Here is a 25,591-nt window from a genome sequence, read left to right as displayed (position 1 = left end):
GTAAAAAGTGTCTGCCTTCAGCTCAGGTCATGATCTCAGGGTCCTGGGATGAGACCCACTGCTGGCTCTCTGCTCAGTGAGGAGTCTGCTTCTCCCTCCCCTTCTGCCCCTCCCTCCACTCATGCATGAGGGACACTCTCTTTCTCAAATAAATAAAAATCTTCAAAGCAAAAAAGTAAACAGGTAAATAAACCTGACCAGGCAAAAAGCAAATCTTCCAAGCCTTCTCAAAACAATGAAGACAGTATTACTAACCCATACTTTGAGAGGGTATCTAAAAGACATTTAACAAAAAGAAGTGAAATAGTACTAAAATTCCAATGCCCAAGGTCTACTTTTAAGTGAATACTTATGACAATTATTTGAAACACCAACACAAGTTAGAACCAATTTTAACATCTTACCTTTCTGTTTAAGACTGGCTTCAATAGTCACAAAATTCTCGAAGAACACATAATATATATGTGAAAAATGTTGGTCAAAAAACTGTTTAAGATCGATAGACTCTGCGTTCTCTGAAAAGGAAATGAAAACAATTTTTAGTGATTACATAAATTTTAAATCATGTTCAGCAAATAGTCATAGTGGTGAGTTTCCTTCAAAAAAAATTAAGAACTGCTCCTAAATTCCATTAAAATATTTGAGATGTGTATTTATTTATATCCTTGTTCTCACAACTTTAGTTTTTAAAGATTTTAGTTTTAATTTTAAAAACAGGTTAAGGGGTGTTTGGGTGGCTCATTCAGTTAAGCCCCTCCTCTGCCTTCAGCTCAAGTCATGATCCCAGAGTCCTGGGATCAAGTGCCTCAACAGACTGCCTGCTCAGCAGCTTGTCCCTCTCCCTCTGCCCCTTCCCCTCATTCGTGCTCTCTCTGGCTCTGCTCTCTCTCTCAAATAAATAAATAATTTTTAAAAAATAAGTTAGATCAGGTTATCATAATCTTTGTTTCCTTAAAAAAAATGTCTCAGAGAGATTTATTCAAAACTTATTTTGAATATTTAACCAAATCAAGGAAAGAAGTTTTAGTTCCAATTCACAGCTATGCTTCTCAAGTTATCCCCAAGACAGTTTAAAATCAGTATTTCTTTTTTTTTAAGTGTGTGTGTGTGTTTTTTTTTTTTAAGATTTTATTCATTCATGAGAGATAGAGAGCAAGAGAGAGGCAGAGACACAGGGAGAGGGTGAAGCAGGCTCCATGGAAGGAGCCCAAAGTAGAACTCGATCCCGGGTCTCCAGGATCAGGCCCTGGGCTGAAGGCGGCGCTAAACCACCGAACCACCCGGGCTGCCCCTAAAATCAGTATTTCTAAAAGAAATTATATCTTATCTAAAATACATTTATTCAGTAAATAGGTACCTAACAACAGACTTATAAGTAAGCATTTAAGTATTACAAAGCTTAAATAGAGATAACATTGCTTTAAAAGAATTGTCAGTATAGTCCAGGGCACACAAAAACCAAACATAGTATGCACATTAGAAAGTGTTGGGTACTAAAAGTGAAGTAACAAAGTATAATGACAACTTAGAAACACAAAATTACTTTCAAAGCTAAAAGAAAGGTGAAAGTAGAGAAAGAAGGAAAACTTAACAGAGAATTTATTATTTGAAAAGACTTTTATAAGGACAGGACTGACTTTGAACATGAAGCAGTGAAAGGCATTCTATGCATAAGACAAAAAAACGATGACAGGATGCAGAAAAATAATTCAAATAATTCATTTTAGCTAGAGTTTAAACATTTTGATAAAAATAAAATTGAAAAAAAAATAGCCTCGAAGTATGTTTAAAATGTCTGAATGCAAACTAGGAGACATGAATTTATTATTCAAAACAATGCAGACGTGTGTGTGTGTGTGTGTGTGTGTGTGTGTGTATAATGCAGTATCCATTATGCATTTTGTTGTTTGGTTTATTCTCAGAGAGATTGAGAAGGTTGAAGAAAAAGGGGAATAGATAACTTTTAATATATACTTCATATTATTTAACTTTGTTTGCAAAAAGGTCATATTTCTTTTATAACAAAATAAATTTGAAAAAAGCACTGAGAAACAAAAATTTTTGAAGCTGGGAGTAAAATGAAGAATTAAACTATTGTAATGAAATTCAAATTAACGGTAAGTATCAGTATCAGTTCATTTCTTGAAATGCTCTTAAGGCTCAATAGAAGATTTCAGAATAAAGTTAAATAGTAACAACATACAGAGAGCACTTCAAATTCTCTTTCATGTATTATCAGAGCACTTCAAATTCTCTTTCATGTATTATCTTACTCTATGAATAATTGTAATAATTTTATAGTGACATTCTGTCTATGGAATTTCCCAAGACTGTTTTCCCATTTGTTCTGCCCTCCAGAAGAAAGGGAGAGATGCTGTCTCCTCTCTAGTCCCTTGAATTCTATACATTTCTATCTTACAGAAGTAACTATGTTTTACATGTTTTCTTGTCTTCTTTCCAGAACTAGTCTATAGCTTTTTTATAAGATAATAGTGTCCACCTTAGTATTCCCAAAAACCTAACACAGCACTCAGCACATAGGTACTGAACTGTGTTGTACTATTGATAAAATAAGTTACTTTAACGTTGTTAGATTCATTTATTAGCTTTTAAGTTTTTATATTAGAAAAGACTGCATAACCTTCTGACAGGCAAAATATTGCTTCATCTAGATTGGAATTAGAACACCCAGATTCCACTCCTATCAGTAACACTACCTGTGTGACTTTTCACAGAACTAGAAAAACATAATGGGTAACACAAACTAAATGTTTCCTATAGACACTCTTGTAAGTGATTTACAGAAATTCCTATAATTCTCATAATGACACTATGAAATAAATACTATAATCATCCCTATTTCATAGATGAGGAAACAGGCACAGAGAGTTTAAGTAGCTATTAAGAAGCAGAGACAAGGATTTAAACCTTACAGCCTCCAGGGTAAGAGGAATACAGCACTAGTAATTTAATCTGCCTATGAGAAGATATGAATAGTCATGAAATATTAAACATATTTTATAGACTTTCCAAATAAAAACACATACAACTGAGAAAAACAGGAAGAGTATTCTATTTTTCCCACACAGTAGTTTAGAGTAACAAAGACTATGAAATTAGAATAGGCTACTATAATTGGCTCTACATTTCCTGAAATTAAGGTTTCAAACGTAACTAATGTTCCAGAGGAAAGAAGAAAATGAGAGAACAATAACAAATCAAAACAAAACAAAAGCAAACATGAAGCAACTCAAGATTTTACAACCTAATTTAGGAGCCAAAACAGTCTCTCTTCATTTCCTTCTCACACAGCATGTTAGGAAAGGCAGAAACTACGTACTTGCTAATAAAAAATATGGAACCAAAATTAGGCTAATTTCTTTTTGACTCTGCCTATTCATAATGGACTAATCAGCAAATAAAAACTCTATTACAAAATATTTTTGATCACCAATTTACAAAATTTACATGGTGGGGGAAAAGCAGGTGGGAAACAAAACAAAACAAAAATAGATAAAGAAGGACAGAGAGATTCAGAACACAAACAGATAAATTATAAATAATACACCATTAGGTTCCAAAAAAGGAGGAAGGGGTATACAGGAAAGGGAGAAGAAATTGAGAAATAGGAGGAAGAGAAAAAAGGACAAAGAGAGAAAACTGAGAAGTTAGAACACAAAACTGAAGCTATTACTCAAAAGTAACACAGAGAACAAGACGGAAAATATAAAGATAAGAATAACAAACTACCTAAGAAGCTCCAAGAAGAAAATGTAAACAAATTAAAAAATATCTAAGAACTATACAAAATATCTAGACTAAAAATGGCATATTGAGTCCCAAGCAGGACAAACACAAATCTACACATGAACACATTCCAACACCAAAGCCAAAATGGAAATATTAAAACAACAAAAATCACCTACATAAGAATATCAAAACTAACAGCAGACTTATCAGCCCAATAGAGGCAGAGGCAGGAAGACGATGCAACTTTAAATTGAAAGAAAGAAAAATAATAGTCAATCTAAAGTTCTATATTCAGCTAAAGTACTGTTCATGTTATTAAAAGAACATGAACTCTAACATCCTTAGAGTTTAACACTTGAAAAAACTCAAACTCAAAAAAATACAAGAGATTTTTTTTTTTAATAAATTTTTATTTATTTATGATAGTCACACAGAGAGAGAGAGAGAGAGGCAGAGACACAGGCAGAGGGAGAAGCAGGCTCCATGCACCGGGAGCCCAACATGGGATTCGATCCCAGGTCTTCAGGATCGCGCCCTGGGCCAAAGGCAGGTGACAAACCGCTGCGCCGCCCAGGGATCCCTACAAGAGATTTCTGAAAGAAGAGAAACAAACTCATATAGGAGCAAGAAAAGCAAAAATGAGGAAGAAACTGGAAAATATATGGGTAAATCTAAACAAATACTGAATGTTTAAAAAAAAAAACTATCAATGCAAAAGGTTACTAACCAGGAGGAAATAAAATAATAGGCAATAATGTCAAAGATGAAATGAATGCTAGAGAGATTATTTTAAGATCTTATTTTGGGGAGCCCCGGTGGCTCAGCAGTTTAGCACCACCTTCAGCCCAGGGCCTGATCCTGGAGTCCAGGGATTAAGTCCCACATTGGGCTCCCTGCATGGAGCCTGCTTCTCCCTCTGCCTGTGTCTCTGATTCTCTGTGTCTGTCATGAATAAATAAATGAAATATTAAAAAAAAATCTTATTTTGTTGAAAGGATGATAGAAATACTAATGAACTCCAGACTTTAATATTAGTATGTTATTGAAATTTTTTAGTTACCTCTAAAAAAAGTAACAAAACACAAAATTTTTAACCATTAGGAGAAGAAAATATAGAAAAGTTTATGCCAACAGAAATGAGTAAAGAAAAACACCCCAATAAAGATGAAGGAGGTGATAGAAATAAATATATAGTATTTACCAAAAAAAGTTAATGAATTAAATGCTTTAGCTAAGACATATAGTTGTAATCACATTGTATTTTAAGACACTTGTAAAAACTAAGGTATTAAAAGCAAAAATTGTAACTCAAAATGATTAAAGGGATAAAATAAATCATTTGGATATAACTAAAAATACCTATGCTGATTCCTTGATAGGCATCAAAGTAAATTAAGGCAAGAATTACAATTAAAGACAGTCAATGTATTTTAGTAAAAGACATTTATCAAGAGGCTTTAATTCCAAATTTACACTTAAAGTTTCAAAATTGAAAAAACAAAGATCAGGGGATGCCTGGGTGGCTCAGTGGTTTAGCGCCTGCCTTCGGGCCAGGGCGTGATCCTGGAGTCCCGGGATCAAGTCCCACATGGGGCTCCCTGCATGGAGCCTGCTTCTCCCTCAGCCTGTGTCTCTGTTTCTCTCTGTGTGTCTCTCATGAATATATAAATAAAATCTTTAAAAAAAGGAAAAAAAAAAGCAAAGACCAATAAATTTCTAAGGAGAAACAAACCCACTAATTGCATGGTAGATTTATACATCTGTTCCCCATTTAACAGAAGTAAAACTAATCAGAAGATTTGAACAACACAATTAGTACTTTACAAATAAAACTATAAATCCAATAGAAAATAAATCGCTTTGCAAAAGTGGGATATTTACAAAAACTAAATAAGGACACAAACAGAAAAGTACAAAGAGTAACATAGCACAAACTATTTTCTCTGACCAAAAGGAAATAAAATAAGCCTAGGGAATCCCTGGGTAGCTCAGCGGTTTAGCCCCTGTCTTTGGCCCAGGGCATGGGATCAAGTCCCACATCGGACTCCCTGCATGGAGCCTGCTTCTCCCTCTGCCTGTGTCTCTGCCTCTCCCTCCCTCTCTCTCTCTCTCTTTCTCTGTCTCTCGTGAATAAATAAAATCTTAAAAAAAAAAAAAATTAAGCCTGAATAACGAAAGCTAATCCCCACTTAAAGGAGGAATATCATAGAAAGGAATACAGATAAAAGTCTGAGGCACTCACAAAGGCCAAAAAGAGTGCCTATTTCCACAAACCAGACTAGAAAAACTCATATTTCATATAGCAATTAACCCTAGACTGAACACTACTTTAAAGCCATCCAATATATCAGAAAAACAAGATACATAAGGAGCAAATTGTTTCCAATAACTGAATCCCAGAACAGGAAAAGAGCTGAAGAAATATATAGGTATACAAAATATCCAGGATCCAAAAAGGTAAAATTCACAATGCCTTATATATAACTGACAATTATCTGTCATGCAAAGCAGGAAAACCTAATTCGTAATGATGAGAATCATTAAATCAGATTTTTAAAAAATTTTATTTATTTATTTATGAGAGACACAGAGAGAGAGGCAGAGACATAGGCAGAGGGAGAAGCAGGCTTCCTGCACAGAGCCCAATAAGCGACTCAATCCTGGGACTCCGGGATCATGCCCTGAGCCAATGGCAGACACTCAACCACTGAGCCACCCAGGCGTCCCCATTAAATCAGATTTAAGCTGGATTTTAACAAGATGCTAAAATGAGCAGAAAGGGGCATTAAAATAGTTGTTCTAACTGTATTCCATATATCCAAACAGTTGAGAATGGAAGGCATAAAAAAAAGAATCCAAATTAAACTTCTATAGATAAAAACTTCAATGTATATGGTATAAAGTAAACCAGCTGGAATTAAGCCATATAAATAAAACTACCCAAAAGAAACACAGCAGAGAAACGATAATCCAAAAAATTGAAAAGCACATTAATAAACAGTTGCAAATGCTCTAAATATAGGAGTAACTGAAAACTCCAAGGAGGAGAGGCAGAAGAATATTTGGAGAAATAATGGCTGAAAATCTTCAAGTTTGATGCAAATCACAAATCCACATATGCATGAAGCTCAAAAAACTCCAAAAACAAGAAACATGAAGAAAAATTCACCATTCACCATGGTACATAATAATTAAATTGATCAAAACGGTAAGAAAATCTTAAAAGCAGCTACAAGGAAAAAAAGTTACATAGTAACTAACATCAAGATGACACAGTTTTTCAACACAAACTATGCAAATAAAAACAATATGTATCTTTAAAAACCTGTCCAGCTGAATTCTATATCCAGTAAAAATCTTTCAAAAACAAAGGCAAAATAAAACCATTTTCAGACAGAAAAGCTGAAAGAATCCATCAGCAGCAGACTCACTAGTAGAAATGACAGTCTTAAAAAAAAAAAAAAAAAAAAAAATGATAGTCTTTCAGGCAGAAGGAAATATTATCAGACAGAAATATAGAACTGAAAATAGTAACAACAGGATAAAATGCTTAAGCTTTTTAAAATTATTTTTCCAATCTTTTCCAAAGATAATTGTTCAAACAAAAATAGTTAGCAATGCATTATGGGTTTATAATTTTGTAAAAGTAAAATGCATGAAAATAAAGTATATAGTGAAAAGGGAAAAAATAAAAGCCCACTATTATAACTCCTACACAAGAAGTTGTGTATTCACACTTTAAAGGTAAACTTTAATATGTTAAAGATGTATACTATAAAAACTAAAGCAATTATTAAAACAAAACAGAAAAGGTACTGGCAATGGCCAAAAAAGAAAATATAAATTCACAAAAAAATACTTGATGGATCCAAATGAAGACAGAAAAAGAGAAACAATGATCAACTGGGATAAGTAGATAACAAAGGATAGCAGACTCTAATCTAGCTATATCAATAATCACATTAAATAAAAATGATTCCCCCAAAATGTCAGACTCTCAGATCAGATAAAAAAAAAAACCCGAAGCATAAAAATTGTACACTTAAAATATATGCAATTTACTATATATCAGTTATGCCCTCAACAAACCTACTTTAAAAATTATATAGGTTCAAGACAATTTCCATTCATTCTCATTCCATTATGCTTTCTGTAGTGAAGGGAGGAAAGGGAATGGAATTTCAAAAATGGAGTAATATTTAGGAAATGCCATAATCCACAGAATGTTTCCTTAATACCTAAACCTATGACCATCTGTGTCCACAGAAACCTGTTGCACATGTGAATATATGCTTCACAAAAATAAAAATTTAATCTCTGAAAGCACTCATAACAAATTTATGAAGGAATTTAAAGCAACATAAAAATCCCAAAATGACCATTTTTAAATGTTTTCACAAATGCAGTCAAGTGACCCAACACTAACCAAAAATTTCAATGAGAAATAGGGACTCCCAGAAAATAATCATTAAAGCTGATTTTCATTTTTATATAATGAACCAATATTAAAGTAAATAAAAATGGCAAGCTCATTCTTGTATTTTACCATGTAGCAGGCACGCAAGCCAATTTCCCTATTTATAAAGTGATTTTCAAAATATAAAGTGATTTAATTCAAAATAAATCTAGGGACCTTTTTCCTGTACAAACGCTTAAGATGTTTGTTCTTTTCTTCACACTTTTTTCTTCTCACTTCACTATAAAAAGCAGATATAAATAACATATGTCCTGAAGAAACCATACTTAAAACCTACTAAAATTTCAAAGCAAGCATAATAGTTTTAAGATATGTAGCTAGCTTATCTCCTAATCAAACTGATGTTTCAAGATAACTGCAGAAAAGCTCCTGACATGTGATTCTGGCTACAATTGATAGCAAGATAATAACTTCTAGAACTAAAAAGAGAAAACACTAAAGGAAGCATTAGGAAGTGACCATAACCTCAAAATAATTATTTCTAAGTCTCATTCAACTCTATAAAGTAAAACACTATAAAGATTATTCTCCTGCCTTCAAGGATTCCACAATGAGCATTGAGAAAATGAGACATACTGAAAAAGAATCTAATTTACACAGATACAATGCCTCATTTAAGAACAAAAGCAATTCTGTTTTATCAAACACTATACTATAAGCTAAGTGCATGTAAAACAAAAGCAATTATAATCACTTAAGTCCCACATTGGGCTCCCTGCATGGAGCCTGCTTCTCCCTCTGCCTGTGTCTCTGATTCTCTGTGTCTGTCATGAATAAATAAATGAAATATTAAAAAAAAATCTTATTTTGTTGAAAGGATGATAGAAATACAATGAACTCCAGACTTTAATATTAGTATGTTATTGAAATTTTTTAGTTACCTCTAAAAAAAGTAACAAAACACAAAATTTTTAACCATTAGGAGAAGAAAATATAGAAAAGTTTATGCCAACAGAAATGAGTAAAGAAAAACACCCCAATAAAGATGAAGGAGGTGATAGAAATAAATATATAGTATTTACCAAAAAAAGTTAATGAATTAAATGCTTTAGCTAAGACATATAGTTGTAATCACATTGTATTTTAAGACACTTGTAAAAACTAAGGTATTAAAAGCAAAAATTGTAACTCAAAATGATTAAAGGGATAAAATAAATCATTTGGATATAACTAAAAATACCTATGCTGATTCCTTGATAGGCATCAAAGTAAATTAAGGCAAGAATTACAATTAAAGACAGTCAATGTATTTTAATAAAAGACATTTATCAAGAGGCTTTAATTCCAAATTTACACTTAAAGTTTCAAAATTGAAAAAACAAAGATCAGGGGATGCCTGGGTGGCTCAGTGGTTTAGCGCCTGCCTTCGGGCCAGGGCGTGATCCTGGAGTCCCGGGATCAAGTCCCACATGGGGCTCCCTGCATGGAGCCTGCTTCTCCCTCAGCCTGTGTCTCTGTTTCTCTCTGTGTGTCTCTCATGAATATATAAATAAAATCTTTAAAAAAAGGAAAAAAAAAAGCAAAGACCAATAAATTTCTAAGGAGAAACAAACCCTCTAATTGCATGGTAGATTTATACATCTGTTCCCCATTTAACAGAAGTAAAACTAATCAGAAGATTTGAACAACACAATTAGTACTTTACAAATAAAACTATAAATCCAATAGAAAATAAATCGCTTTGCAAAAGTGGGATATTTACAAAAACTAAATAAGGACACAAACAGAAAAGTACAAAGAGTAACATAGCACAAACTATTTTCTCTGACCAAAAGGAAATAAAATAAGCCTAGGGAATCCCTGGGTAGCTCAGCGGTTTAGCCCCTGTCTTTGGCCCAGGGCATGGGATCAAGTCCCACATCGGACTCCCTGCATGGAGCCTGCTTCTCCCTCTGCCTGTGTCTCTGCCTCTCCCTCCCTCTCTCTCTCTCTCTTTCTCTGTCTCTCGTGAATAAATAAAATCTTAAAAAAAAAAAAATTAAGCCTGAATAACGAAAGCTAATCCCCACTTAAAGGAGGAATATCATAGAAAGGAATACAGATAAAAGTCTGAGGCACTCACAAAGGCCAAAAAGAGTGCCTATTTCCACAAACCAGACTAGAAAAACTCATATTTCATATAGCAATTAACCCTAGACTGAACACTACTTTAAAGCCATCCAATATATCAGAAAAACAAGATACATAAGGAGCAAATTGTTTCCAATAACTGAATCCCAGAACAGGAAAAGAGCTGAAGAAATATATAGGTATACAAAATATCCAGGATCCAAAAAGGTAAAATTCACAATGCCTTATATATAACTGACAATTATCTGTCATGCAAAGCAGGAAAACCTAATTCGTAATGATGAGAATCATTAAATCAGATTTTTAAAAAATTTTATTTATTTATTTATGAGAGACACAGAGAGAGAGGCAGAGACATAGGCAGAGGGAGAAGCAGGCTTCCTGCACAGAGCCCAATAAGCGACTCAATCCTGGGACTCCGGGATCATGCCCTGAGCCAATGGCAGACACTCAACCACTGAGCCACCCAGGCGTCCCCATTAAATCAGATTTAAGCTGGATTTTAACAAGATGCTAAAATGAGCAGAAAGGGGCATTAAAATAGTTGTTCTAACTGTATTCCATATATCCAAACAGTTGAGAATGGAAGGCATAAAAAAAAGAATCCAAATTAAACTTCTATAGATAAAAACTTCAATGTATATGGTATAAAGTAAACCAGCTGGAATTAAGCCATATAAATAAAACTACCCAAAAGAAACACAGCAGAGAAACGATAATCCAAAAAATTGAAAAGCACATTAATAAACAGTTGCAAATGCTCTAAATATAGGAGTAACTGAAAACTCCAAGGAGGAGAGGCAGAAGAATATTTGGAGAAATAATGGCTGAAAATCTTCAAGTTTGATGCAAATCACAAATCCACATATGCATGAAGCTCAAAAAACTCCAAAAACAAGAAACATGAAGAAAAATTCACCATTCACCATGGTACATAATAATTAAATTGATCAAAACGGTAAGAAAATCTTAAAAGCAGCTACAAGGAAAAAAAGTTACATAGTAACTAACATCAAGATGACACAGTTTTTCAACACAAACTATGCAAATAAAAACAATATGTATCTTTAAAAACCTGTCCAGCTGAATTCTATATCCAGTAAAAATCTTTCAAAAACAAAGGCAAAATAAAACCATTTTCAGACAGAAAAGCTGAAAGAATCCATCAGCAGCAGACTCACTAGTAGAAATGACAGTCTTAAAAAAAAAAAAAAAAAAAAAATGATAGTCTTTCAGGCAGAAGGGAATATTATCAGACAGAAATATAGAACTGAAAATAGTAACAACAGGATAAAATGCTTAAGCTTTTTAAAATTATTTTTCCAATCTTTTCCAAAGATAATTGTTCAAACAAAAATAGTTAGCAATGCATTATGGGTTTATAATTTTGTAAAAGTAAAATGCATGAAAATAAAGTATATAGTGAAAAGGGAAAAAATAAAAGCCCACTATTATAACTCCTACACAAGAAGTTGTGTATTCACACTTTAAAGGTAAACTTTAATATGTTAAAGATGTATACTATAAAAACTAAAGCAATTATTAAAACAAAACAGAAAAGGTACTGGCAATGGCCAAAAAAGAAAATATAAATTCACAAAAAAATACTTGATGGATCCAAATGAAGACAGAAAAAGAGAAACAATGATCAACTGGGATAAGTAGATAACAAAGGATAGCAGACTCTAATCTAGCTATATCAATAATCACATTAAATAAAAATGATTCCCCCAAAATGTCAGACTCTCAGATCAGATAAAAAAAAAAACCCGAAGCATAAAAATTGTACACTTAAAATATATGCAATTTACTATATATCAGTTATGCCCTCAACAAACCTACTTTAAAAATTATATAGGTTCAAGACAATTTCCATTCATTCTCATTCCATTATGCTTTCTGTAGTGAAGGGAGGAAAGGGAATGGAATTTCAAAAATGGAGTAATATTTAGGAAATGCCATAATCCACAGAATGTTTCCTTAATACCTAAACCTATGACCATCTGTGTCCACAGAAACCTGTTGCACATGTGAATATATGCTTCACAAAAATAAAAATTTAATCTCTGAAAGCACTCATAACAAATTTATGAAGGAATTTAAAGCAACATAAAAATCCCAAAATGACCATTTTTAAATGTTTTCACAAATGCAGTCAAGTGACCCAACACTAACCAAAAATTTCAATGAGAAATAGGGACTCCCAGAAAATAATCATTAAAGCTGATTTTCATTTTTATATAATGAACCAATATTAAAGTAAATAAAAATGGCAAGCTCATTCTTGTATTTTACCATGTAGCAGGCACGCAAGCCAATTTCCCTATTTATAAAGTGATTTTCAAAATATAAAGTGATTTAATTCAAAATAAATCTAGGGACCTTTTTCCTGTACAAACGCTTAAGATGTTTGTTCTTTTCTTCACACTTTTTTCTTCTCACTTCACTATAAAAAGCAGATATAAATAACATATGTCCTGAAGAAACCATACTTAAAACCTACTAAAATTTCAAAGCAAGCATAATAGTTTTAAGATATGTAGCTAGCTTATCTCCTAATCAAACTGATGTTTCAAGATAACTGCAGAAAAGCTCCTGACATGTGATTCTGGCTACAATTGATAGCAAGATAATAACTTCTAGAACTAAAAAGAGAAAACACTAAAGGAAGCATTAGGAAGTGACCATAACCTCAAAATAATTATTTCTAAGTCTCATTCAACTCTATAAAGTAAAACACTATAAAGATTATTCTCCTGCCTTCAAGGATTCCACAATGAGCATTGAGAAAATGAGACATACTGAAAAAGAATCTAATTTACACAGATACAATGCCTCATTTAAGAACAAAAGCAATTCTGTTTTATCAAACACTATACTATAAGCTAAGTGCATGTAAAACAAAAGCAATTATAATCACTTATGTTTACTTAATATTTTACATTTGTGGAGATAACACTTTTACAGTAACACATACATTCTCTTACTCATTCTCTACAAATATGTTTTTGAAACAAGTATATTAACTCCATTTTATAAAGAAACTAAGTCTGCGTAAGGTTAGGGAACTTGCTCAGGTCACCCTAAACTACTAAATGGCTCCAAATCAGCTATTCTGTGCCCTCAATCAACAACACCTAGAATAGTTATGCTTCAAGCAATAGGCCACAGCCTAAAATAATCTTCTAACCATTTTAAATAAAACTCATTCTAAAAGAATGGTATTTTCAAAGAATTATTTGAAAGCTACACAGAGACTGCGGTGGATTATTTGAAGATTCAGAACAGGGATCCCTGGGTGGCGCAGCGGTTTGGCGCCTGTCTTTGGCCCAGGGAGCGATCCTGGAGACCCGGGATCGAATCCCACATCGGGCTCCCGGTGCATGGAGCCTGCTTCTCCCTCTGCCTGTGTCTCTGCCTCTCTCTCTCTCTGTGTGACTATCATAAATAAATAAAAATTAAAAAAAAAAAATGAAGATTCAGAACAAATAAGTAGTCAAAGATACCAAGAATTCAGAGGATTTAGTTCACTTGTATGCATACTGCCCTAAAGTCTCTCTCCTTATATTGGCTGAATATATCCTCTTTCACTTCATCACTTAAAATTTTACTCATTAAATTCATTTGTGGAAGCAAACCATTCCAATACATAGTGTAAGGAGTTAAACACCATTCAATTGGTACAAGCTGCTCTCCTTGTAACACATAGCAAAGAATTCTGATATAGTTATGAAAACATGGAGGAAAGAAGGTAATATTTATTGAACATCCATTGTTTTCTTTTTTTTTTTTTAAGATGTTATTTATTTATTCATGAGAGACACAGGGAGAGGGAGAAGCGGGCTCCTCTTAGGGAGCCTGATGTGGGACTCCATCCCAGAACTCTGGGATCACACCCTGAGCCAAAGGCAGACGCTCAACCGCTGAGCCACCCAGGCATCCCTAGTTTTCTTAATTCTTATAGAAACTTTAACGGGTAAGTCCCTAATAGTTTCATCTTCCCTCTTCACTCAGCTTATTAAAAAAATAAAAACTAAACTAAAAAGATTCAAGGAAACCAAGACAAAACCAAGCTGGTGTAAGTGTAAGATAAAAATTCTATGTTACTCTATGCCATTGGCTGTTATGTTAAAATTTAGAGCTAAACACAACAGTGGACGGTAAAGGTAAAGTATAAGAAAAATTATTGGGAGAATGTTAGCAACAGTAGCCAATTAAAACTTCAATGTGATCAGAAAATGGGATAAGCACTCCCTTTTCTTTATTCCTCTACGCTTTTCCATCTCCATTACGAACTTCTCTTCCTCTGTACCCTTCCTTTAAAATGTAGAGGTCTATCAGGAATATATCCTCTTCCAAAGCCTTCATTAAATACTGCAAAGCTGAACTCTATCTACATACAAATATCTCTGAAATCTATAGCTTGATGCCGTCTCCTGAGAATCAAGCTTATAAACTACCTAATTACAACTCCACAAGTATCTCACACTCAACTTGCCCCCAAAGTAAATTCACCTCTCCTCATCTTCTCTAGTGCTTGTATTCCCTATGTTGGTAGTAAAATCTATCTCTCAAGCTTGACAGTCTTCTCAGATTCATTCCTCCCTCTTACTCTCTCCACTCATCCCACTGCCTACCCCTCAACAAATCATTTATTTTCTTACCAAGTTTACCTTCCTAAATACTGCAATACATTTCTTTCTCTCTATCCTCCACCCCTCCCCCATTTAGTTTTATACTTCATGGTCTCTTGCCTGAATTTAATTTTTATTTATTTATTTATTTATGATAGTCACAGAGAGAGAGAGAGAGGCAGAGACACAGGCGGAGGAAGAAGCAGGCTCCATGCACCGGGAGCCTGATGTGGGATTCGATCCCGGGGAGCCTGATGTGGGATTCGATCCCGGGTCTCCAGGATCGCGCCCTGGGCCAAAGGCAGGCGCCAAACCGCTGCGCCACCCAGGGATCCCCTCTTGCCTGAATTTAATTAGTAGTCTTCTACCTACTATCTCTCACACCATTCTAGCCTTTTTATCCATCCTCCAAATTTTACTACCAGAATAGTTTAACTGAACTTAATTCCAACCGTCTGTATCATTGATCTGCTTAAAATAATTCCAGTTTCCAACTGCAAACAATATAAAGCCCAGGCTCAAATTACATACAAACCTATTTTTTTCATCCCTAACTTCTTATGACACAGTAAATAAACCAATTATGGCACTAAATAAAGATGCATCCATACAACTGAATAGAAAGCCATTAAAAATACTCATTAAAAAAATTATTTCATGAAATGAAAAAAGTTGGTAAGAATTTATAGTGTAACAAACAAAAACCAGAAATAGACTTTTAGAAACAGAGAACAAACTGGTGTTTGCCAGAGGGGAGGAGGGTGGGAGCAATGGGTGAAATAGTGAAGGGGATAAGGAGATACACACTTCGAGCCATAAAATAAATAAGTCACCAGGATGAATAGTATAGGAAATAAACTCAGTAATAATTTCATACAGTGACAAATGATAATTACATTGATCATGGTGAACATTTTGTAATGTATATAGTTGTCAAAGCATTATTTTGTACACTTGAAACTAATACCGTATGTCAACTATATCTCAATATGAAATAAAAATTAAAAGAACAAAGTATAGGTTAAAAAGTAGGTTAGAAGTAGGTAATTATCAGTGAATTTGCAGAATGAGGCAATCCAAAAATCTTCTCCTCCATAAAAGCAATGAAAACAAAACCCAAAACAGTAAAAAAACAAAACAACCCCACACTTTTAAAAACCTAGAAATTAACCAAAGGATTGTAACAATCAGGGACATTTGCTCAAGAAAAATAGATAAACCTTAATAAGAACAGTGAGCTTTGTGTCATTTCAAACTTACCCTATTCCCATCTTCTTCGTAGCCTTGAAAACCAACAGTCCACAATCACAGTTGAAAACCACTTATCAGTCATTGGAGAAGTCAGAACAGGAATGGAGCTCTTTCAAACCTTCATTTTAAGAGACTGATCATTATTTGATTTATCTAGCTTCTCCCTGGAAAATCCCACTTGCAAAGTTGGTCTTTATTTGACTTAATTCAGAGCCCAGACAAGGCAACAACCTCTTCCCTGGGAACATTTGTGGAAAAAAAAATCAGTGGCAACTGTTTAATACCACAGCTGCCAAGGCAGTGATCACTGATGAAGCAAACAAGCTAACCAAAACCAAATAACAATTAAAAAAAAAAAAAAAAAAAAAAGTTGGAGAATGAGCTATCCACAGGGAACTTTGAAATAGTCTGACAAATTAATGGGAATACAGAAGGACATGTGCATGCATTAGGGCTGCAAATATGTTCTGGAGAAACAAGAGGACGACCTAAGTTTTCACCTCTGGCTGACCTTGAGACTCTACACAAGGACATGAAGACTAAAACAGAAGTGTAAACTGTCTGGTTTAATATTGATAGTATCCCCAATACACAAAGCCCCTTGGCAAAGATGAGGAAACTTACTGATCTAGGCTTTTAAGAAGCCTGTGTTCAGTCATTAGCAGACCACAAACAAACAAGCAAAGTCAGTGGTCATGAAGGAGGAAAATACAAACTGCACATAGTTCAGTAAAGTCATTAAAGAAGCACACAATAGGGCACCTGAATGGCTCGGTCAGTTGAGCGTCCAACTCTTAGTTTTTGTCTTGGGTCATGATCTCAAGGTCATGAGATCAAGCCCTGCATCAGGCTCTGCTCAGCAGGGAGTCTGCTTGAGATTCTTTCCTTCTGCTCCTCCCCCCCAACTCGTGTACACACTATCTCTTTAAAACAAACAAACCTTCAAAACACACACACAGCAACAATAACAAACACAAACAACAAACAACCCCAGAGAGGAGGGAGAAACTGGTTTCCCAAGTCACTATATTATTTAAAATGTCAAGTTATCAACAAAAATTGAAAGACACAGAAAAAGTATGTCCTATATACAAAGTACAGTCAACAGAAACTCTCCTTGAGGAAGTACAAAGATTAGATTTACTAAACAGATGGTACCAACTACTTAGGCATGATCATAAAGGAATCTGTATCTAAAGTACTAAAAGAGCAACCCAATCCAAAATACGTTAAAAAAACAATTCACGGGCAGCCCCGGTAGCACAGCGGTTTAGCGCCGCCTGCAGCCCAAGCTGTGATCCTGGAGTCCCAGGATTGAGTCCCACATCAGGGCCCCTGCATGGAGCCTGCTTCTCCCTCTGCCTGTGTCTCTGCCTCTCTCTCTCTGTGTCTCCATGAATAAATAAATAAAATCTTTAAAAAAAAATTGTTTTCTTTAAAAAAAAAATTCACCACAAAATCAATATCATAAGTCAATCAATATGATATGCCATATCAATAAGAGAAAGGCTAAAAGCCATATCATCATTTCAGAAATGCAGAAAAAGCACTTGATAAAGTGCAACATCCATTTATGGGGGGAAAAAAAAGTCAACAAAGTAAGTTTAGAGAGAACATAACTTAATAAAGGCCTTGTATGGAAAACCCACAGCAAACCTCATACTCAATGGGGAAAAACAGAGATTTTCCCCTAAGGTCAAGAAAAAGACAAGGATGTCCACTCTCACCACTTTCAACATAGTACTAGAATACCCAGCCACAGCAATCAGACAACAAAAAGAAATAAAAGGCATCCAACTGGCAAGGAAGAGGTAAAATTTTCACTACTGGCAGAAAACATGATGCTAAATACAGAAAACCTTAAAGACTCCACCAAAAAAACTACTGGAATTGATAAATGAGTTCAATAAGGTCACAGGATAGAAAATCAATATACAAAAAAATCTATCACATTTCTATAAACTAATAATGGAGCAGCACAAAGAAAAATTAAGAAAAACAATCGCACTTACACCGCACCAAGAATAAATCACCTAGAAATAAATGTAACCAAAGAGATGAAAAGTACACTAAAAACCATGAAACAATGAGGAAAGAAACTGAAGCTGACACAAAGAAATGGAAAGACATTCCATGCTAATGGATGAGAAGAATAAATATTGTTAAAATGTCTATACTACTTAAAGCAGTCTACAGATTTAATGTATTCCCGATCAAAATACCAAAAGCATTTTTCACAGAACTAGAACAATTAATCCTAGAATTTGTATGGAACCACAAAAGAAAAAAAAAAAAAAAAAAAAAAAAAAAAAAAAAAAACTCTGAATGGCCAAAGCAATTGAAAAAGAAAAACCTGGAGGTAGGTACCACAATTCCAGACTTTGAGTTATATTACAAAGCTGTAGTGATCAAAACAGTATGGTATTAGAACAAGAAAAAGACACATAGTCAATGGAATAGAATAGAAAGCCCAAAAATAATCCACAATTGTATGGCCAATTAATCTTCAACAAAGAAAAAAGAATATGCAATAAGAAAAATCTTTCCAACAAACGGTGAAGGGAAAACTGAACAGCTACATACAAAGAAATGAAACTAGACATTTTCTTACACCATACACAAAAATAAACTCAAAATGGATTAAACACCTAAACGTGAGACCACGTTTATGGAAAAATCCTTGATGAAAGCACAGGCAGCAATTTCTCTGACACTGGTCATAGCAACATCTTTCTAGATGTATCTCCTGAGGCAAGTGAAAGTAAAGCAAAAATAAACTATTGGGACCACATCAAAATAAAAAGCTTTTGCACAGCAAAGGAAACAACCAACAAACCAAAAGACAACCTGCTAAATGGGAGAAGATATTCACAAATGACATTTTCAATAAATGGTTAGTATACAAAATATATAAAGAACCTACACAACTCAACACGGAAAAAAAAAAAAAAAAAAACCCAACTGAAAACTGGACTGAAGACATGAATAGGTATTTCTCCAAAGACATATAAATGGCCCTCAGATACATGAAAAGATGCTTAACATCATTCATCATCAGGAAAATACAAATCAAAACCCCCATGGAGGGATCCCTGGGTGGCGCAGCGGTTTGGCGCCTGCCTTTGGCCCAGGGCACGATCCTGGAGACCCGGGATCGAATCCCACGTCGGGCTCCCGGTGCATGGAGCCTGCTTCTCCCTCTGCCTGTGTCTCTGCCTCTCTCTCTCTCTCTGTGACTATCATAAATTAAAAAAAAAAAAAAAAAAAACCATGGATATCACCTCACACCTCTTTGAATGGCTAAAACAAAAAACTTAAGAAATAATAAGTGTTTGGCAAGGATGTAGAGAAAAAGTACTGTGCACTGTCGGTAGGAATGTAAACTGAGGCAGCACCTGTGGAATACCATATGGAGGTTCCTTAAAAAATTTAAAAATGGACCTTGCCTATAATCTGAGAATCGCAAGACAAAGAATTTTGGAAAGCACCGAGAGAAGCAACACTTCACAAGAAGCCCCAATAAGAAAAAGATCAGATTTCTCATTAGAAAATATGGTGGCCAGAAGGCACTGAGATGACACTGTACACGAACTCAAAGAAAAAAGCTAGGAACCAAGAATTCTATATCTAGCAAAGTTTAATTAAAGAGAATTTAAGACATCTCCAAGTACATAAAAACTGAGAATTCATTACTAGCAGAACTGCCCTCTAAAAATTATTAAAGGAAGTCCATTAGGCTGAAATGAAAGTATTCTAGACTAACTCAACTCCATGGAGAAAAAAAATATCTTGACATGTAAAATGAAAACACAACATTTATGGCATTCAGTTAAAGCAGTGCTAAGAGGAAAATTTACACCTTTAAATGCCTAAAATGCCTAAATGGAAGTAAAGATCTCAAAATCAATAACTTAGTGTTCCACCTTAAGAAACTAGAAAACAAAAAATAAAAGCACATTAATTCTGAAGTATGCAGGAAAAAAAAATAGAAACAATGAAAATAAGAGTGAGGATAGTTGAAATAGAGAAGAAAAAAACAACACAAAAACATCAATGAAACCAAAACTGGTTCTTTAAAAAAAAAAAAAATCAACAAATAGAAACCTTTAGTCAGACTGTCCAAGATAAGAAGAGATAAGATTAAAATTACTAATCTGGATTGGAAAAAAGGACATTACTACCAATCTTACAGAAATAAATACCATAAGGCAATATTATGAGCAGCTGTATGCTAGCAAATAACATAACCTATAAGAAATGAACAAATTCCTAGAAAACATAAAATATCAATTCAAGAAGAAAAAAACTGAGATCTTTAAGAAGTAAAAACACTGATTTAGTAATAAGGAAAACTGACCTTAAAGAAAAGCCCAGAAACAAATGGTTTCATAGTGAATCCTATCAAATCCTTCCAAAAAAGAACACTTCCAACACACTCTATGAAGTCAATATTACCCTCATTCCAAAATCAAAGACATTACAAGAAAAACATCTCTTATTAATATAGACACAAAAATTCTGAATACCATAAAACTGACTATGGCAATATATAAAAAGTACTATATACCATGACCAAGTGAGTTTTATCCTAGAATGCAAGATCAGTTCAACACAGGAAAATCAATCACTGCAATATACCACAGTAATATAGGTCAAAAACCACATAATTGTCTCAATAGACACAGATAAAGTGCTTGACAGGGTGCCTGGGTGGCTCAGTAGGTTAAATGTCTGCCTTCAGCTCAAGTCATGATCTCAGGGTCCTGGGATCGAGCCCCACATCAGGCTCTCTTTCTGCTCAGCAGGGAGTCTGCTTCTCCCTCTCCTGTACTCTCTCCTTCTCTCTCAAAATAAAAATAAAATCTTAAGAAAAAAAAAAGAAAAGAAAAAGTGCCTGACAAAATCCAACATCCTTTCATGACAAAACACTCAAAAAGTTAGGAATAGAAAGTAATTTCCTCAATCTGATAAAAGCCATCTATGAAAAATCCAAAGTTAACTTCATACTGACTGGTAAAAGACTGAAAGCTTTACCTCTAAAATCATAAACGAGACAAGGATGTCCCCTTTTGCTTACTGTTACTCAACACTGTACTGGAAATAGTAATCAAAGAGCTTAAGCTTTCATGAAAAAGAAATAAAAGTAAAAAAGCATTACATCTCTATTCACAAATGATATGATCTTGTACAAAAAAAATCCTAAGGAATCCACACACACAAAAATCTGTAAGAGCTAAGAAACAAATTCATCTAGGTTTCAAAATATAAAATGAATATACAAGATCAACTGTATTTTCTATACACTAGCAATGAATAATCCACAAGTGAAAATAAGAAAACAATTGTTTACCACAGCATGAAAAGAATAAAACATTTGGAGATGAAAGAAATATAAAATTTGTACACTAAAAAGTATGAAATATCACTGAGAGTCTAAAGACCTAGACAAACTGAAAGATACTCCTTGGTCACAGACAGTAAGTAATATTGTTAAGACAGAAATACTCTCAAATATATCTAAAGATGCAATGAAATCTCATCAAAATACAAAGTGTCTTTTCACAGAACTTAACAAGTTGATCCTAAAATTCATAGGAAAACACAAGGAACCCAGACTAATCAAAACAATCTTGAAAAAGAACATCAAAGCTACAAACTTCCAGTTGTAAAATAAATCATGGGGATGCCATGTATAGCATGGTGACTACAGCTAATAATACTGTGTTGTATATTTGGAAGTTGCTGAAAGGGCAGGGTAGATGTTAAAAGCTCTCTCCGGAAGAAAAAAAATTGTAATCATGCGTATGGTGACAGGTGTTAACTGGACTTACTGTGATGATCATTTCACAACATACACAAATAATGAACCATTATGTTGTACACCTGAAACTAGTATGTGGATTATACCTTAATTTAAAAAGGAAAGTAGTAAGAGCAAAATTAGAGAACAGATGCTTTCAAATTTCTAAACTTACAATAAAGTTACAGTAATCAAGACAGTGTCTTACTGGGATAACAAACAGAAATGAATGGAATAGACCTGTCTAGAAATAAACTCTTACATTAATGGTCAAACAATTTTCAACAAGAGTATTAAAACAACTCAATTGGGGGAAAATATGCTTTTCAACAAATGCGGCTAGGAACAACTATCCATGTGCACAAGAATGAGGTGGAACCACTATTCCATACCATACACAAAAATTAACTCAGAATGGACCAGAAGTCTAAATGTGTAACTAAATTTAAAAACTCTTAAACTCTATAACTAAATTTAAAAACTCTTAAGAAGAAAACATGATCTTGAACTAGTCAGTTATCTTGTACTAATGACACCAAAAGCACAAGCAACAAAAGAAAAACTAAACTGGATTTCGTCAAAACACAACTTTTTTGCTTCAAAAGATAATCTAGGGAAAATAAGACAGTTTACAGATAGGAGAAAATATCTGCAAATTAAACATTTCACAAGGAACTAGTATCCAGAATAAACAACTCTCAGAACTCAACTATAAAATAAAGCCTAACTCAATTTAAAAAGTAAAGGATTTGGGGGCACCTAGGTGACTCAGTTGGGTTAAGCGTCTGCTTTCAGCTCTGGTCATGATAGCAGGGTCCTGGGATTAAGCCCTGTCAGACTCCCTGCTCAACACGGAAGTCGGCTTCTCTCCTTCCTTCTGCAACTCCCTCCATTCGTGCACACTCGTGCTCATGCTCACTCATTCTAATAAATAAAATCTTTAGGAAAAAAAGGGAAAGAATTTGAACAGACTTTTCTCCAAGCAAGATACACAAATGGCCAATAAACACCCGAGAAGATGCTCAACATCATTAGTCATCATGGAGAAGTAAATCAAAACCAAATGAATGCCTTAAACTAATGAGTAAGGAAAATAATGCTTCAACGTCATGCCCAAGTCCTCACTGTTAATACTACACAAATTTTTGAGGTCAACTTTTTCCCTAAGGTGACTTGCCTACTTTGCAAGAGGCCTGGGAGTCACCATCTGCCTGTCTTCCCCTAACACTGAAAGAGTAGACTGGTAGAGAGGTAATAAGTGAGACTGGAAATGCTTGTTTCCCATAAATAGAAAATAGGATTAGCCTCCAAGTGAAAAGCAAAAACAAAACAAAGAAATCACAATCAGATTATCATTTCTCATCCACCACAATGGCTATACTCAGCCATAATAAAAAGCATGACAAGCATGTGGGAAATTTTCATTTTTACATTGGAGGTAGAATATAAATGATGCAGCTGCTTTGGAAATGGTTTGGCAGTTCCTCAAAAAGTTAAATATAGAATTACTGTATGACCCAGAAGTTTAATTCCTGGAACAGTGTATACCCAAAAATCAAAACATAACCACACAAATGTTTGTACATTATTCCTAATAGTCAAAAAGTGGAAACAACCCAATGTTCACCAATTGATGAATGAATAAAATGTGGTACATCCATACAACTGAATATTATTCAGCCATAAAAAGGAATCAAGTATTATTAAATGCTAAGACCCTGAAAATATCATGTTAAGTAACAAAAAAGCCTAAACACAAAAGAGCACATATTTTATGATTCCATTTATATGAAACATCTAGAATAGTCAAATTCATAAAAATGGAAAGTGGATTAATGGTTGCCAGGAGCAGAGAGTAAGGGGAAATGGGGAAAGAAAGCTAAAGGATGCAGATTTCTGTTTCTTCCTTATTTTGCTGATCTATTCCTTTAAGCTAATCTAATAACCCCATGACATCCCAATTTAAGATCTACCCAACCTTAACTGGCAAACTGAATCTGAGAACTGGAACTTCTAGACTAGTCTGAAAAAGAATCTGAGAAAGAGAAGAGAAATCAGACTGGGGAAAAAAGTACTTTTTTTTCTAAGTCTAGAAACTAAAAACTTGTTATCACTAACCACTGATGTTTACTGTGAACAAATGCATTACCCTTCACTTTTACAGGGTCAAAAACTAGCTAGCTATTAGTATATCACTATTATTATAAAATAATCTGTTTTTTAAAGATTTTATTTATTCCTTTCCAACTAGGGCCTGGCAGAATGGCTCCCGCAAAGAAGGATGGCAAGAAGAAGAATGGCCGTTCTGCCATCAACGAGGTAGTGACCAGAGAATACACCATCAACATTCACAAATGTATCCATGGAGTGGGTTTCAAGAAGCGTGCCCCTCCGGCACTGAAAGAGATCTGGAAATTTGCCATGAAGGAGAATAGAACTCCAAATGTGCACACTGACACCAGGCTCAACAAAGCTGTCTGGGCCAAAGGAATAAGGAATGTTCCATACCGTATCCGTGTGCGGTTGTCCAGAAAACATAACAAGTATGAAGATTCACCAAACAAGCTCTACACACTGGTTACCTACGTATCTGTCACCACTTTCAAAAATCTACAGACTGTTAATGTGGATGAGAACTAATCGCTGATTGCCAAATAAAGGTATAAAACTGCAAAAAAAAAAAAAAAGATTTTATTTATTTATTCATGAGAGACACACAGAGAGAGAGGCAGAGACACAGTCAGAAGGAGCAGCAGGCTCCATGCAGGGAGCCTGACGTGGGACTCGATCCCAGGTCTCCAGGATCACGCCCTGGGCTGAAGTGCTAAACTGCTGGGCCACCAGGGCTGCCCATAAAATAATGCTTTTTTAATTGAGTGGTCAGACATTAGAAGAATAATCAAAATACACTGCTACTACTATTCTGGATCCAGTTCTACACCTCTAAAATAGAAAATAATTTCTCAATTCATGTCCCTACACTCAAAGTCTTTTGGATACTGAAAATAAACATATGCACATTTGGAAAGTATATCACAATGAATAAGGGAAAACACTATTACAAATTCCTACAATCTTTCTTTTTTATATTCCTATTTCATATTTAACATGATTCTTTTACTGTACCATCAACTCCTTTACTTTTTGTAGTTGCCTAAAATCTAGCAAAGGACTACATATTTATTCTAATGGTTGCTCAGACCCAGTATTTTCAGAAGAGTTTTAAAGAAAAAAACGGCAACACACACAAATGTATATTTTCCTTAAAAACATTTTACAATAAATGGCATGTTTATAAGCAGCAGTTTATTTTAACAATCAACTTGCCTCTAGAAGGCTCTAAAGACAATTAATGGGAAAGGAAGGGTGACTGGAAGTCTTGAACCTATGATTTAAAAGGATTCAGACAATGAGGACAAATTTTTGGAACCGTAAATGTACCTTTTACTAGCTATTTTACTTCAGTTTTGGGTGGGAAGGGAACAAGTAATGTTGCTAGATGACACAATTTAAGGATTTCCTTGTGTTTATTTGACATAAAATACCAACAATGAATTTTGTTTCCTTTCATTCAATTCTTATTTGCCCAAAATGTAACTTTTAAATAAT

At 34.3% G+C, this 25,591-nt stretch overlaps 1 protein-coding gene and 1 non-coding gene across 15 annotated transcripts in view; one reads left to right on the top strand and one right to left on the bottom strand.

The window, feature by feature from the left end:
- RALGAPA1 (Ral GTPase activating protein catalytic subunit alpha 1) overlaps positions 1-25,591 on the bottom strand; it is a 247,220-nt gene that overhangs the window by 200,431 nt on the left and 21,198 nt on the right. For all 14 annotated transcript variants that reach the window (XM_041758113.1, XM_041758106.1, XM_041758107.1 and 11 more), the window contains exon 2: positions 405-515. In XM_041758113.1, the coding sequence (XP_041614047.1) occupies positions 405-515 (111 nt within the window). The remainder of the gene's footprint in view (positions 1-404; positions 516-25,591) is intronic.
- On the top strand, positions 23,050-23,196 carry LOC121494119. The gene has a single exon (XR_005988752.1). It is a non-coding gene; the product is annotated as a U12 minor spliceosomal RNA (small nuclear RNA).

This window comes from Vulpes lagopus, chromosome 6, assembly GCF_018345385.1.
Source record: "Vulpes lagopus strain Blue_001 chromosome 6, ASM1834538v1, whole genome shotgun sequence".
Taxonomy (NCBI): Eukaryota; Metazoa; Chordata; class Mammalia; order Carnivora; family Canidae; genus Vulpes; species Vulpes lagopus.
Note: the sequence above shows the minus strand (reverse complement) of the source record. Positions and strands in the feature narration are given on the sequence as shown.